The following is a 14445-nucleotide window of genomic DNA, read 5'->3' as shown; positions in this document are numbered from 1 at the left end:
AGTAGTTAGGAAGCTTTTTTTCAGTGATGACAAACAGCAAATGCAGATTTTTAGAATAAATGCAGCTTCTGGAGCAGCTTCCTTGGTTATTTTTAAATGCATAGAAAAATCCTGTTTGGATCCTTGGATTTGTATCAAAACTCCCTGCAGTTCTGCTGAGGTGTCATTCACTTCAAACGCAATTGTGTTTGCAGTTTTGCCGTCTTTTGCAAAAAACAAAAACATGCTGCAACAGGTCAAAATTGTGATGCAAGGCTGATGCAGTGCCTCATCTGATGCACGGCTCCTCTATTTCACAACAAACTCAGCAGCTATCAGAGGAAAAGGCTGAAGGTAAAAACAGAAAAAAATGACTTTTGTTACTGTTATAAAAGTCTTAAATTGTCAACAGATGACTGATACACTCAGCACCTTTGTGTTAGCTGCAAGTCTTAATCCCATCATCAGTTGTGGAAGCATTCTCACACCCACGGCCAACAAAATAAAAGAAACCAGATAAAGGAGCAGGCCACTCGATCCCTCATGTCAAAGACGGAAAATATAACATCCCAGAATCCAGTAGGCGCTGAGGGGAACTGGGTGTTGGCATCTATCAGATGACCCAAGGTCATTATTCAACCACTGGAGAAGGCATGATTACAATATCCTTGATCTGGAGCTAGATTGTGGAGCAGAGTGTGTCAGTGATACAGAGACACAGCCAATGTTAATGGTCCAGTGTGTCGTGGCCAGGGTAGACTCGGGGGCCCTTTTTATTCTCTCTGATTTACTTGTTTATTTATAAGCTTCCCTTGAGGATATCGTTTGCAGACATGGATGTGCAGGTGATATTCTCTTGCACACCCTGAGAAAGGATGTTGTTAATCTGTTGCATAATAATGGTCTAAAGCATGCTGTCATCAAATTTCCACCAAATGTAGCACGAAGTGTAACCTACTTTTCAAAGGAAATGTTTAAAATATTTTTTTTTTATTGCCTACTTAAGCTGGTGGTGCAATTTCCAGTCAGATACTTTTACACAGTTGCCAAAGAATATTAATAAGAAGAAGGCTAAATACAATTGCAGGACAAATAAAGTCAAGTTTTTAAACTAGTGTTTTCCCCCCAAGTTTCTTTTTTTAAAAATTGTCTCCATTCTGACCTTTTATATAAATTTTCAATTTGTGCAAAACAGGCAGAAGAAAAAGGTTTGCTGCTGCTAAAACACAGAAAAAAGCTAAAACAGCTACAAAATCTTGTTAAAAAATAATTAAATTAGCTAGTATTAAAATAATAGCTACAAATGCAGATTTTGTTAAAAACAAATAAATAAATAGTTACATTTAGATTATAAGCCACTGCTAAACAGCTATTATTTAAAAAAAAAAAAAGAAAATTTTCATAGCAATAGATAACAAAAGTTAGATTTTTGCTCAAATAAAACTCGAAATCCATTTTTGTTTTGTGTAAAAAGGAGCATATTTTAGCTTTGGCATTGTCAGCTACGACTAAAATATGCTAATATTCTTCAAAAAGATTAATATATTTCAGCTAGTTTGTCAAGTTTTAGTCATGCTTTGCTATTTGGCTAGCTGTTATCAATCTCTACACTGTTTTAATCCAGACTAAAATATATCTCAGTGTTCATATGTTCCAGAGGATGAGCTCTCTAGCTTGTCCATGTAATTGTCCCCGAAATCATTAGGTGAAATACTAGTCTAGTTAATTTGTTTCTAAGCACTAAATAGGGGTCATCAGTGTGTTATAGTCCATAGATACAGCAAGCTACCCTAGTTAGCTAACGTTAGCTGATAACTTGGTCAATTCTGCCACAAGAAAAGCAACATGTTGGCGAACAGAAAACTGATATTGATACCTACTTGGGATATTAAAATGTGTAACAGGGCAGCCCTTAGTGGAATCAGTGCAGTGGAACAATAAGTATTTATTTGCCATACAGCTCTTCTTACAAACAATTCACTCCCCATCTAATGGCAACTGGCAGCCTTAAGTACCTTCAGCTGTCACAGACTAAACCATTATTCCACTCACAGGTAAATTCTTAAATCCCAATCTTCCACCACAGTATATAATCAATTTGAATAAATAAATATATATATACATTTCACATTTTCATATTATTAAATATTTTACACTTTAATTGGACACCATACCCATTGTTATAAAAACCCCAAAACCCAAGCACAAAAGATTCCCCACACTCACTTAACCAACGGTCTCTCCCAGAACCTTTAAATGGTGTCTGGACCCCCAGGGAAACATTTGCCCAAACACCCTGGAGAGAACACAGGAAACACAGGTGAGTAATCACATCTTACAATCACTTCTTTGTGCCCCCTCTAATTCTAGACTTCCACACATGCATCTCAATTAGTTCTCCTTACTGGTAAACCTTATTTTCTCTAAATCACAACCTTTTCCTTTTAACAGACAACCACCACAGTCCTTAATGAGGAGCAGCTGTACAGGACCTGAAACAAAGGCTACCAACTGATTTTAAAATACCCAAAAAACATTCAATAAATAGTTAAACTTCTTGTGTGCAAATGTTCTCCTGTGCAAATCCATGCTTAAAGTGCAATGCTAAACAAAGTGCTAGATAAGGTGCTTTTAATCATGTTAAAGGTGCTCCTAAAGTGCTATACAGATTATAATATAAATAGTAGTAGGGAGTCTTCTTCCTTACAAAATGGCTATTTTTACATGCAGTTTGTGTTATATATATCAATAAACTCATTTGAATCTATTAGTGTAATATATTTTATTCCAGCAGTTTGAGCGCCTACAATTTTGTTGCAATAAAAGGCTATTCTATTCTAGTGGATGGAAAGATGCATTAATTTGTATTTTTCTTGTTAATTTGTTAATTAAAATATACACAATTTTTCACCATGTATCACAGGTCTAATATCTGACAGTGCAGCCTGGGAGTGTTTAACCATGTCTTAAACATATACTGATACTCCTACAATATTAAGAGTTGTGTGAGCTAAAGTCGAAGATTTTCTATACAGTACACATTTTCCTTAAATGTAATTTTAGGTGCAAATATTTTTTTTTATCAAGGACTGAAACATTGTTACCATTTATGATGAAAAGTCGTGCTTTAAATGTAATATCTGTAGAAGCTGGTCCATTTGAAGTGAATGTTGAATGACGAATTCTATAAATGAGTTTTTGTTTATAGCGGCCCATTCGGCTGAAGACGATGCTGCAAGTTTAAAGCATAAACTTAGAAAAATGTCCATGTTGCTAATGAAAAGTTAGAATGATGCTATTGATATTATTCCTATATACCATTATATTTCCTCTGTCACAGAGTGTGAGATGCTGCGTTTGCTATTTCCTGGAGTTGTTATGCCTGTTACATCTTAATGCATACATTAGAAAACAAAGCCTCTCCACAGCTTTATTTAAATTGCTTTATTAAAATATTTTACTACCCAGCCTGCATGTCAGTGCTTTTTGGTAAGTGTTGCATAATACTAAGATAATAAAGCAACATCTAAACAGGTGTCACAGGCCGGTTAGACGTGTTTTTTTTCTTTCCTTCTTCCAAGCAATTGTGTAAATTCCAGTTCTTAATCCACCAGGGACGAAGACAATGCGTGCGCGTACACACACACACACACACACACACACACACACACACACACACCCCCAATACTGAAAGAAGGAAATTATGTCACTGGATAACTATAATTAACGTATCTCTTTTCTGATGAGCAGCACACCTTGAGTGAGAGTTAATTTCCTTTTTGTGTGACTGACAGTAAACACACTGATCTGTGTGTGTGTGTGTGTGTGTGTGTGTGAGTGTGAGTGAGATGAGGTTTTTTTGATGGCCTATATTCTGGCGAGGGGGCGGAGGTTTGATGTGTATAAAAGACGTCTCAGAGTTGCCTTCTCTCCACAGCAGCACCTGCTAACAGGTCAGGGCTCTCTCTGAGAAGGAAAATCATTGCTTTAAGGTGAAGCTTCTTCAGGACTTTGTTCTAATTTCATATGTTTCTCTGTTGTAGGTTGAAACTCTCAGACTCTCTCTGCGACCTGAAACGACTGAGATACACCTATCCACCTGTACTATGAAGCGCAACACCGCCACTGTTGCCTCCTTCCTCCGTCCCGCTGCAGCTGCAGTTCTCCTCCTGCTTTTCTTTGGCTGGGATGAACAGGCTTGGGCACATCCTGTGGACCGTCCACTCAGCCCGGTGCTCAGACATCCGCAGACCTACCAGGACGTCCGGCAAGTGTCAGAACATGTGAGTGGTCAATTTGATTGTAAATTAGAGACAAATTACAGAAACATAATTCCGAAAAACATGTGAATGTATTTTTACATTAGAGAAATTTAAAAAAAAATTTGTGGTGATATTCTTCAAATTTAATGCTGCCTTATGAATGACTGCGGTTAAAAAATATAAAGGGAAGCATCAACTTTAATCCAGAAATTTTGGCTTTAAGTCTCTCACTGAACTTTAAAGTAATAATAATAATTTAAAAAATATAAAATAAAAAAAGGGTTTTGGCACTATTTGTACTCCAGTTTGCAATCAGCAGCTAAAATCTGTAAATGTGTTCACTTTAACCCACATGCTGCACAAACTTTAACCACTTTTAAAACAAAAAAATATATATGGAAGCCTATTTCATACATCTCCGATACATATAAATGTTTTACTAATTTGGCACTAATCTTGCTCCGTAGGGTTTTAAGCATTGATTCACATTTTAAAAGGGATTTTATCAACCAGAGGAAAAAAAATTGAGAGAACCAAAATTAAAAATCAAGTGGATTCAGTTCAATATTTGAGAAAACAAACTGGCCTGATTATCCATCATCATCAGCGTTTAGGATCCTGTTTTGACTCAGTTTGAATGCATGAAATGAAGAAAATCCAAATAAATGTCTCCGTGTCTCTGCAGTATCAGAGGATCCAGGCAAAAGACGACGAGGACGACACGAGTATGAGAACGATACCCAAAGTTGATACTAACGATGTGAGTAACCTAAACTTTATGCAGCTTCTTTATATCAGTACTTTGATTTGAAAGCAGTACTTGTAACAGAGTCCTCTGATTATGTCCACCCAACACGATGAAACAGCCTGACCTCTGCTCTCCCTTCACTGTTTTTAGCACCATTTGGAGATCTGCTGCCTGCACGCCAACATCCTGGACTATTACCTGACCAACATCCTGCACCACACCAACAACGACCACGCCCACGTGCACCGGCTGAAGACCAACCTCCACCGCATCAGCACCGACCTGCAGGCCCATGGCTGCGTAAGTGTTTCACTTCATTGATGGATTACTTTAGCAGACAGTGCAGGAAGCAAACGCCTTCTATGTGTAACAAATTAGTAAGTTATAAACAGGTGTTTTAACCGGGGTGGTATTTATTGGTTAGAAAGGAAACTGACATGTTAAACGAGGCGTGCACAAATTCAACTGTAAAAAGGACAAAATCCCACATCACCGCATGCTTTTTAAGCTTTTAAGAGGATGGAGCTACTACATGCTTTTTGCAGCCATGTGTGGTGGCGCTGTGGTTGATCCTAAAATCGATAATGACTTTCTGTGGTTTCGTGCAAACATAAATAGAAGAGATGGGACTGATAACGGTTGCTAACTTTCTCTATGTGCCTCTCTGCAGAATGTCACTCAGTACCACGACCACAAAAATGCTGTGGATTTTCGCACCAAGCTTGAGAAGGTAAGATTGAACTTTCTTTTAAAATGCCACTTTATTCTGAAGGTTTGTTTTTATAAAGAAGAAGCACAGAAGGAATAAAAAAACAACAACATGAAATCAGGAGGTGATTAACTTTGGAGCAGGGCTCAGTAATTAGAGTGGACTTGTTATGCTTTGACCTGCTTTCTGTAATGAGGTCAAGAAGTCCCTGGGTGGTTTCAAACTACTCCAAACACTATCATGGTCATCTCAGACGCAAGAGGGGCAGCCAATCAGAAGAAAGCTGGCTAAAAGAGATGTGGGGAGGGAGATAAAACAGCTTGTTTCAGAAACAAAGGGCTGCTGTAAAATGAAGTAGGGTTACTTGAGTCCAATAAATCATGCAGAACTGCAAAAGAGACTAAACTGACAACGATTTTGACACTTTATCGATCTTTCAGGTTGTTTTCAGTGTTTTTAATCTGTAAATGACAGAAATTTGTCAGAATTCATGTTTTAAGGAACAATATTTTATGATCAGCTTTGAGGATTTGGATTTTCATAACTTATTCCAAACTTTTAGTTGGACACAGTGAGTAATGTGATGATTTGTACAACTTGGTATTCACCAGATGGCAAGTGGATTAAAGATAGAAGATAATTATCATAGAACAGGAATTTAACTGTCAGCTTCAACCTGATGAATCTGACAAAGAGCCCACGTACAGATCTAAATACCTGAAAACTGCAGGGCTTCCCTTTGGCTTCTTTTTGGGACTATTTGTAACAGCGGACTGATACAGATTTGGTGCTCTGCTGCATATTTGGATGTCATAACTCACCCTGTGTTTGCTTCTGTTTGTTTCAGATGGAGAAGAAGAAAGGCATCACCAAAGCGATCGGCGAGCTTGACATCCTGTTCAGCTACCTGCAGGACTACTGCGTGGAGCCGAGGAACAGCACTGCCGCCTAACACCGCCATATCACCAAGTTTTATACCAGCAGCTTTTATACGTCTATTTATTCATTTATTTAATTTGAGGGCATATTTAACATTTTATAAATATACAGTTAAAATATTTGAGTTGATTTATTTATTGATGATCATAACATGTATTGACGATTTTTTAATGCCGGTGTTGTGCCAACAGGTGTTGTGCCAAAAAGTGATTGCCTGCCAAAAACTGATTTCCAATGTTTCCGTGTATTTTTTATGTGTAATATCTTTACGTGTGTTGGTAAATAGACTTCGGTGAACAGCTTTTACAAAGGGGTTATATATAGAATTAAAAAATTATCTGCTTTTTCAAGTATTCTTACAAGTCTGTGTTATTGTACTTACATTATAACCAATCCGGTCCTTTATCCCCACTTAAAATATTTTTACAAAACTATTGTAATATTTGCTGCCATTTCTTCTGTCCTCTTGGCCAACTTACTCTTACAAAAGACATTTTTAATGTTAATGACATTTTTATATAACCTTTATTTATGCAGTTAAAGTCGCTGCCAAAAACTGATTGCGCCTTCTACCTTGTTACACAAACGTTGTTTGTGGCTCAGTATGACTTTGTGTCATCCATGAGGGATGCATTTGACATATGTTTCATGTTATAGCCCAACAAGTTACTTACAGCAGTTTAAATACGAGCAATCAGTTTTTGGCAAATACCGGAAATCAGTTTTTGGCAGGCAATCACTTTTTGGCACAACATCGGCCGTGAAAGGACTCTGGCGTTGCTCACGTTGCCATGTTATGGCTGATTGTTACAAAAGCTGTTACAGTATTTAAATGCTGATTTTGTTGTTGTTGGCTGTAATGAACTGTATTTTATAGATTTTGAAATAAACATTTTTAAGATTTTATCCCCTTATTTCATTTTTTTAATCATATAATGCAATGGCTACATGATTTCTGTTCACTTTTACACGAGTTTGACACGTTTTGGGAAAAACCAAAAACATATTTGACAGAAAATAAAAACAAAAACCGGTCTCCTTGTAAGCTTCCAAACTGCCCAAAAATATGCCAATGAGGGTACCAAATATAAAGGGAAAATAACAGGGAAGCAAAGTTGAGAAACCGACAGTCAGAATCAAAATACTTTATTAGAATTGTTTTGTTAGGTGCTCCATTCGAGCTTCAGGTAAATATTCCAAAGGTAAAGAGCAGTGTATATGATACAAACTGTCCAGGTGTTATAGAGAGGTCTAAAGTTTGAGAGCCGCAGGTAGGACAAATTTCCCGTGTTGCATCGTGTTGGAATGAGTCTGCTGCTCGACGCGCTCCTTCCAGATCCAGCACGTCACGGAGGCGCCGCGAGGGACTTTCCAATGTTGTCTGTAACTTGGACAATATCGCTGTCACGGAGTGCCACACCCATTTATTTTAAAAATACACAGAACCAACAAATGCTAAAAAATAAAAACAGTACCAGAAAGGTATTAATAAGTCGAATACCCCCCCCAAAAAATAAACAAGCATAAAGAGTCATAAAAATAGAAAAATCATTATTAATAATAATAATACAATAACTAGACTAACCGAAACAATATTACATGCTTACATATTAAACTTAAATTAATCTGAATATCTTGGCATGAGGGGGTATCAGCACATTGGTTTATTGAGTTTATGAGTCATCTCAGATGTTGACAGTCACTGAAATGAAAATGAAATTAAACAAAATAAAAGCTAACAAAAAGGTAAAAACTACATCACCTCTGTGTGTCTATTAGCTTTCATGGTATAGGCATTTTAAAATGCCTCACACTGATATGCATCTTTGCATATAACTGATCAAACTTGGCCTAGACTGAATCAACGCCATTTTGAACAGAATTACGCAACTCTCTTGGCACGTATTTGGCCTCTTAAGTGTTGAGAGGTTACGGGTAACAGTCATAGGCCGGGTGAGCAGTGGTTAAAGCTTACTGTAGCATTGGCGCTTGGAAAATAGGACAGTGGAGAACTCTGACGTGTTCTGGTGCATCGAAACGCTGCCAACATGCAACACTGCGACCTAAGCGAACAATAAGAGTGGGTGTTTGTGACTTGACTCATACGCTGTGTGAATGTACAAAGCCCTTTAACATCACTATGTTGACATTAAATGAAAGACTGGTGTGTTGTCCGGTGAAATACATTTAGATATGAGTGTACTTTCTCCACCACTGGTAAAGGAGCAACACCTGAGTCGACTCAGGCCTTCTGGCAAAAATGGCCTTAAAATGGGTGAAAATGGACAATTCCTAAATAAAATCCTAAAAACAAACAAACACATAACCAGAAAAAGCCTACAACACAAAACTACCAAAGAAAAATGCCAGAAAAAGAGCAACCAACTGATGAACAAAACCCCAGCAGTAACAATGTAAGCATATACTGCTAAACACCAAACAAAGAGCCAGAGAGCTGCAGAAGATGAATAAACAACAGTGCTGAAAAACAAAAAAACCCAAACCACCTAAATGACCAAAAAAGAGGGACAAAACTAATACACAGTGCTAATTATACACCCAAAACCTAAAAACAAACAAACAAACAAAAAAGTTGAAGTGAAAGAATAAGAAAGTGCTGAAAACCAACAACCTTTACTCTACAACCAATAAAAATTACATAAAACTTACCCCAAAAAACAAATAAACAGTGCTAAACTGCTAGACAACAGGTAAGAGTGCTAAAGAACTACACAAAAACCAATACACAGTGCTTAAAACTGCAGAGAATTAAAAAAAAAAACCAATGCCACAAAAAAATTAAAACCACAGAAAAAATCCCAAACAACCAGTGACGAGTAACGAGAACAATCCTGAAAAATTCCCCAAAACTGACATTAGGGCTGAAAAAAAAAAAGCCCTGTGGTTGGATCTTATTTCAAAGCTCTTTACTACACACTGCTTGCTGCAGGTCTACTAATTTGACATACTTTTCATGAAATCAAAATTTCGTCTCATAACTGACTTTTTAATGAGATTAGATTAAATATAAAATGATGGCCTCTTATTCTCAGGGTGACACAGCCACTTTAACTGGTGCAACATGTGCAGAGACCGCACACAGAACTTGCAGACCTACTAACCTACTATCAGAGCTGCAGGCTTAGTTTCAGATCTCTGCTAATTCATGTGTGCAGATACTTGGAATGAGGTGTGTGTGTGTGTGTGTGTGTGTGTGTGTGTGTGTGTGTGTGTGTGTGTGTGTCGGGGGGGTCATTGTGTTGATCTGAAAAACGAATCTGCAGACATGACTTGGTTGAAGGTTCTCCAGCTCATGGATTTGATGTTACTCTCGGTTTCATATCATTTTTTTTTGAAGCAGTAAAAATGCATCTCGGTCTGATAAAGATAAACATCTTATGCTCTTTAACTTTCTGCAGTGCTGTCTGGCATGTGGATGCAGGTGTCTTAATTTTTTTTTACATAAAAACCAGCCTTAAATCAAAGCCCGTAGTTCCTTTAACATCACTTATTATCCTGCATCTTAAAACAAATATCTTTACCTTTGAAAGTGTCCTTAGTGTAAGTTCCTAAAATTAAAATAACCTATTAATCACCCCTATTAAAGCAGCATCTTGAGCTTTATTAGAAGTGAGGACTGTTCTCACTTCACACTGGAGAGCTACAGCTGGTCCTCACAAAGGTAGAAACACTCTTCCCAGTTATTTACCTCTCAGTGAAGGGGAGGGGTCAGCATTGCTCTACCTGTGTGATGTCATCACAGGGGATTTCCTACACATGTTGTTGAAAGAGACACTGAAAGAAAGCCATGGATTTCAAACAATGATGACTCGGTGCGCTGTGGTTATTTATATAACCTCAAGGTAAATGTCTAAGGTAAATAGTGCACATAGCATCTAAATGACCAATAATAAAAGGGCGTGATGACTTGAGGTGATGGTTGCTGTGATTTAGTGCTATATAAATAAAACTGAATTTAACCGTTTGCTCTGCTGTCACATTCATCTACATCTACACTGCTGCTTTGTTGATATGTCTGGGTTTAATGCAGATAAAACTTTCATTTTCACTCAGACCCATGTGTAAATGTGTCTCAGTCAGACTGTAAATCAGATAAGAACCTGTTTCACCGTCATATGCAAAGCAAGCTCAGTCCACAAGGAGGCATTAATGGAGCTGATGTTACAAAAGTACAAAGGCCAGAAGAACAACTTCTGATCCATAATTACAACAGTAACAGTTTAGCTTCAACCAGTCGGTCTGGGATTACGTGATAAAACAGAAAAGTTTAAATCCACAGAAGAATCATCACTCCAAAATATTTCTAATTGGGTTAAATACAACAACCAGAAACAAAGTCTGAAACCAGAATACAGCCAGCCCTCAATTAAGTCTGATATCAGTCTAAAACCTTTTTAAAGCCAAAGGTAAAACATTTTAAAACCAGTCAAGAATAATGTGAAACTAGAAAAAAACCAATGTAAGAAGGACAGAATTAAGTATATTGAAAAAAAAATCACGTCAGAAAAGTATCTAAAACATCACAATACCCGAAAGACCAATCTGAAACTCAGTCCAAAAGCAGTCTAAAACTACTCTAAAACCAACAACTAAGCAAATGTTTAAACCAGTCTAAAGTTAGTCCAAACAGATTTACAAAGGATAAATTTGAAACAATGTCCAAAAATGACCCTACATCAGCCGATACTGCATCTAAAATTCAGCTGAAAAGCAAGTCAACTCAGTCCAAAATTATTCAAAACCAAATCTAAAATGATCCAAAGCTAAACCAAAATTAATTTGAAACCGGTGTCAAACCCCTTCAAACCAATCTGTGAAAAATCACTTCAAACCAAGAACAAAGAACCAAATCATCTAAAATCAGTTTATACAACTCAAAAACGAGTCAAAGCACAAAACAAGTACCAGTCATCAAATATATAGCGGGTGAAATAAACCATAGATGTCCATAAATTATGTGTAATAATGCGAACTGACACAAGGAAAAGCCTTGGGAGACCCCTACCTGTTGGCAAAAAAGTCCCCAGAAGACATAGCGTTCCTGGTGGGTGATGGGCTCCACCAGGGCTGTCCTTTGTCACCGATTCTGTTCACAATTTTTATGGACAGAATTTCTAGGGGTAGTCAAGTGGCGGTAGGCTTTCACTTGGGTGGTCTCAGAATCTCATCTCTGCTTTCCGCGGATGATGTGGTTCTGTTGGCTTCATCAGGCGGTGGCCTCCAGCTCGCCTTGGAACGGTTCACAGCTGAGTGTGAAGTGGTGGGAATGAGAATCAGCACCTCCAAGTCTGAGGCCATGATCCCTAGCCGGAAAAAGGTGGAGTGCCCACTCTGGGTCGGGAAGAGTTCTTGCCCCAAGTGGAGGAGTTCAAGTATCTTGGGGTCTTGTTCACGAGTGACAGGAGAAGGAAGGGGGAGCTCAACAGATGGATTGGTGCTGTGGCGGCAGTGATGCGGACGCTGTACCGGTCTGTTGTGGTGAAGAGAGAGTGGAGTATAAAAGCGAAGCTCTCAATTTACTGGTCGTTCTACGTCCCTACCCTCACCTATGGTCACGAGCTGTGGGTAGTGACCGAAAGAAAGAGATCGCGGATACAAGCGGCATTCCTTCGAAGGGTGGCTGGCCTCTTCTTTAGAGATAGGATGAGAAGTTCGGCCATCTGGGAGGGGGCTCAGCGTAGAGCCGCTGCTCCTTCTCATCGAAAGGAGCCAGTTGAGGTCGTTCGGGCATCTGACAAGGATGCCTCCTGGGCGCCTCCTGCGTGAGGAGTTCCAGGCAGGAGGAGGCCGCGGGGCAGACCCAGGACACGCTGGAGAGATTATATCTCTCAGCTGGCTGGGAACGCCTTGGTGTTCCCCTGGACAAGCTGAAGGAGATGGCCGGGGAGAGGGAGGTCTGGGCTTCTCTGCTTGGGCTGCTGCCCCTGCGACCCGGCCCCGGATAAGTGGAAGAAGATGGATGGACACAAGGAAAAGTATTGAACACATGCAGAAAGGGAGGTAGAAAAAGGCATGGAAAGTCATGGCACCAGGTGAAATCTATCAGTTATTAGAAATCAATCCTGACACTGTGCAAATTAATCTCAGCTGGTTCTGTCCCAACTGATGGCTTTAAAAAGTGTCTAATTACTGAGGTGTCACACAGAGGAGAGAATGTGTTTTGGAAATGCAGCATTATTAAAGTTTCTTTCTGGGCAGAGTGCATAAACTGAACATTGACTGCAAAATGATCGGCAAACAACAACAACAAACAAACAAACAGAGGGAGAAGAATGGAAAGTAGTCGCTGAATTCAGACAAGATGGTGGGATTTACCACCCAATTAAACTTAGATCATCTTCTTCAGTCACTTTACTATCTATCTATACATACGTGTGTGTGTGTGTGTGTGTGTGTGTATACAATATGTCCTTTACATATTGTTGTGATTTACATCATTGTTGTGCTTGAGAGACACCTTCTACCGGAACCAAATTCCTTGTATATGTTTGCGCATATACTTGGCCAATAAACGCACTTCTGATTCTGAGTATGGAGGATGTTCAGTACAAAAAGAAGATAGAGATTAGGATTAGGATAGGATTCAATTTTATTGCCATTACACATGTATAAATACAGGGCAACAAAATACAGTTTGCATCTAACTAATCTAAGTGCAAGAGTAGTAGTAGTTCTAATCCTGCACCATTGAGAGCGCTGAGGGCATTGCAATAAGCATTTCACCACATGTCGTACTGTGTATGGTTATGTATATGACAAATAAAATTTGAATTTGAATTTGGTAAGTGCAATAAGAGCAGATTATATGCAGATAAGTTAAGCAAATATACAAATGTAGAGAGCATATATACAGATGTACTACGGGCAAATGTACAGATATACTCATATATACAGATAAGGCTACTATAAAGGGTGGAATAGTTATGAACAGATTATGTACAGAGAGACCAAATATACAGATGGACTACAGACAAATGTACAGATGTACAGATATGCAGATAATCTGTATAGTATACAGATGTTCTACATTGCTATACAGACGGGCAGATATACAGATGTACTATGAACAAATTTACAGATTTGCTAAATATATACAGAAGTGCTCTATATATATGCTAATGTACCAGTGTGAGGTAAACAGATCACTAAACTTGCAGCATCTTCTTCAGCCGTCCTATGAGTATATCTACAGCAATGGGAGCGTAGTGCTCTGAGCAGATTATAATAGTGAACAGTATATGCACTATACCAGAGACTATACTATGTCAGTGTCCTAAACCTTAGCAGTAACCAATATGAGTATATGGTGGATGTTGAAAATGAATGACAGTCACGATCATGGTCTTTGGGAGGAATAAGGGGTGTGGATGGAAAGGTTCAGCGGAGGGGCGACCGTGGCTCAGGGGGTTGGGAAGGGCACCTGTAACCGGAAGGTCGCTGGTTCAATCCCCGGCCTCTCTGTCCTGGTCGTTGTGTCCTTGGGCAAGACACTTTACCCTACCGCCTACTGGTGTTGGCCAGAGGGGCCGATGGCGCGATATGGCAGCCTCGCTTCTGTCAGTCTGCCAGGGCAGCTGTGGCTACAACCGTAGCTTGCCTCCACCAGTGTGTGAATGTGAGCGTGAATGAATAATGTCATTGTAAAGCGCTTTGGGTGCCTTGAAAAGCGCTATATAAATCCAATGCATTATCATTATTATTATTATTATTATTAGGACTGAGTTCAGTAGGGTGACAGCTGTGGGGAAGAAGCTGTTCCTAAACCTGCTAGTTTTAGTCTGTAAAGG

General features: G+C 38.9%; 1 protein-coding gene and 1 long non-coding RNA gene across 4 annotated transcripts; one reads left to right on the top strand and one right to left on the bottom strand.

Moving 5' to 3' along the window:
- The first annotated feature begins 2266 nt into the window (after nucleotides 1–2266).
- il22 (interleukin 22) lies at nucleotides 2267–7543 on the top strand. Of its 3 annotated transcripts, XM_025899341.1 has the most exons (7): nucleotides 2284–2299; nucleotides 2431–2482; nucleotides 4023–4262; nucleotides 4927–5001; nucleotides 5140–5289; nucleotides 5660–5719; nucleotides 6546–7543. In XM_025899341.1, the coding sequence occupies exons 2-7, from the start codon at nucleotides 2450–2452 to the stop codon at nucleotides 6648–6650; spliced, it is 663 nt and encodes a 220-aa protein (XP_025755126.1). In that variant the 5' UTR covers nucleotides 2284–2299; nucleotides 2431–2449; the 3' UTR covers nucleotides 6651–7543. The 3 variants fall into 3 exon arrangements, with proteins under 3 accessions (XP_025755128.1, XP_025755126.1, XP_025755127.1); XM_025899343.1 differs by lacking the exon at nucleotides 2431–2482 and having other exon boundaries at nucleotides 2267–2299; XM_025899342.1 differs by lacking the exons at nucleotides 2284–2299; nucleotides 2431–2482 and adding an exon at nucleotides 3780–3932.
- Nucleotides 7544–7780: 237 nt separating this feature from the next.
- LOC109195063 (uncharacterized) lies at nucleotides 7781–11851 on the bottom strand. Its single transcript, XR_002056737.2, has 3 exons — nucleotides 11664–11851; nucleotides 10347–10432; nucleotides 7781–8018 (listed from the first exon to the last, which is right to left on the bottom strand). It is a non-coding gene; the product is annotated as an uncharacterized LOC109195063 (long non-coding RNA).
- Between the last annotated feature and the right edge of the window lie 2594 nt (nucleotides 11852–14445).

Source organism: Oreochromis niloticus, linkage group LG17 (assembly GCF_001858045.2).
Source record: "Oreochromis niloticus isolate F11D_XX linkage group LG17, O_niloticus_UMD_NMBU, whole genome shotgun sequence".
In the NCBI taxonomy this organism is placed as follows: Eukaryota; Metazoa; Chordata; class Actinopteri; order Cichliformes; family Cichlidae; genus Oreochromis; species Oreochromis niloticus.
The sequence above is the reverse complement of the archived record's forward strand: the minus strand, read 5'-3'. Positions and strand labels throughout refer to the sequence as shown.

Bases quoted from the DNA above. Each gene is read 5' to 3' on its own strand.
- il22 (XM_025899341.1), top strand. From the start codon at position 2,450: ATGAGGAGCAGCTGTACAGGACCTGAAACAAAG. The intron at 4,263-4,926 runs GTGAGTGGTCAA...GTGTCTCTGCAG, and splicing joins TCCGGCAAGTGTCAGAACAT to TATCAGAGGATCCAGGCAAA. The intron at 5,290-5,659 runs GTAAGTGTTTCA...GCCTCTCTGCAG, and splicing joins ACCTGCAGGCCCATGGCTGC to AATGTCACTCAGTACCACGA.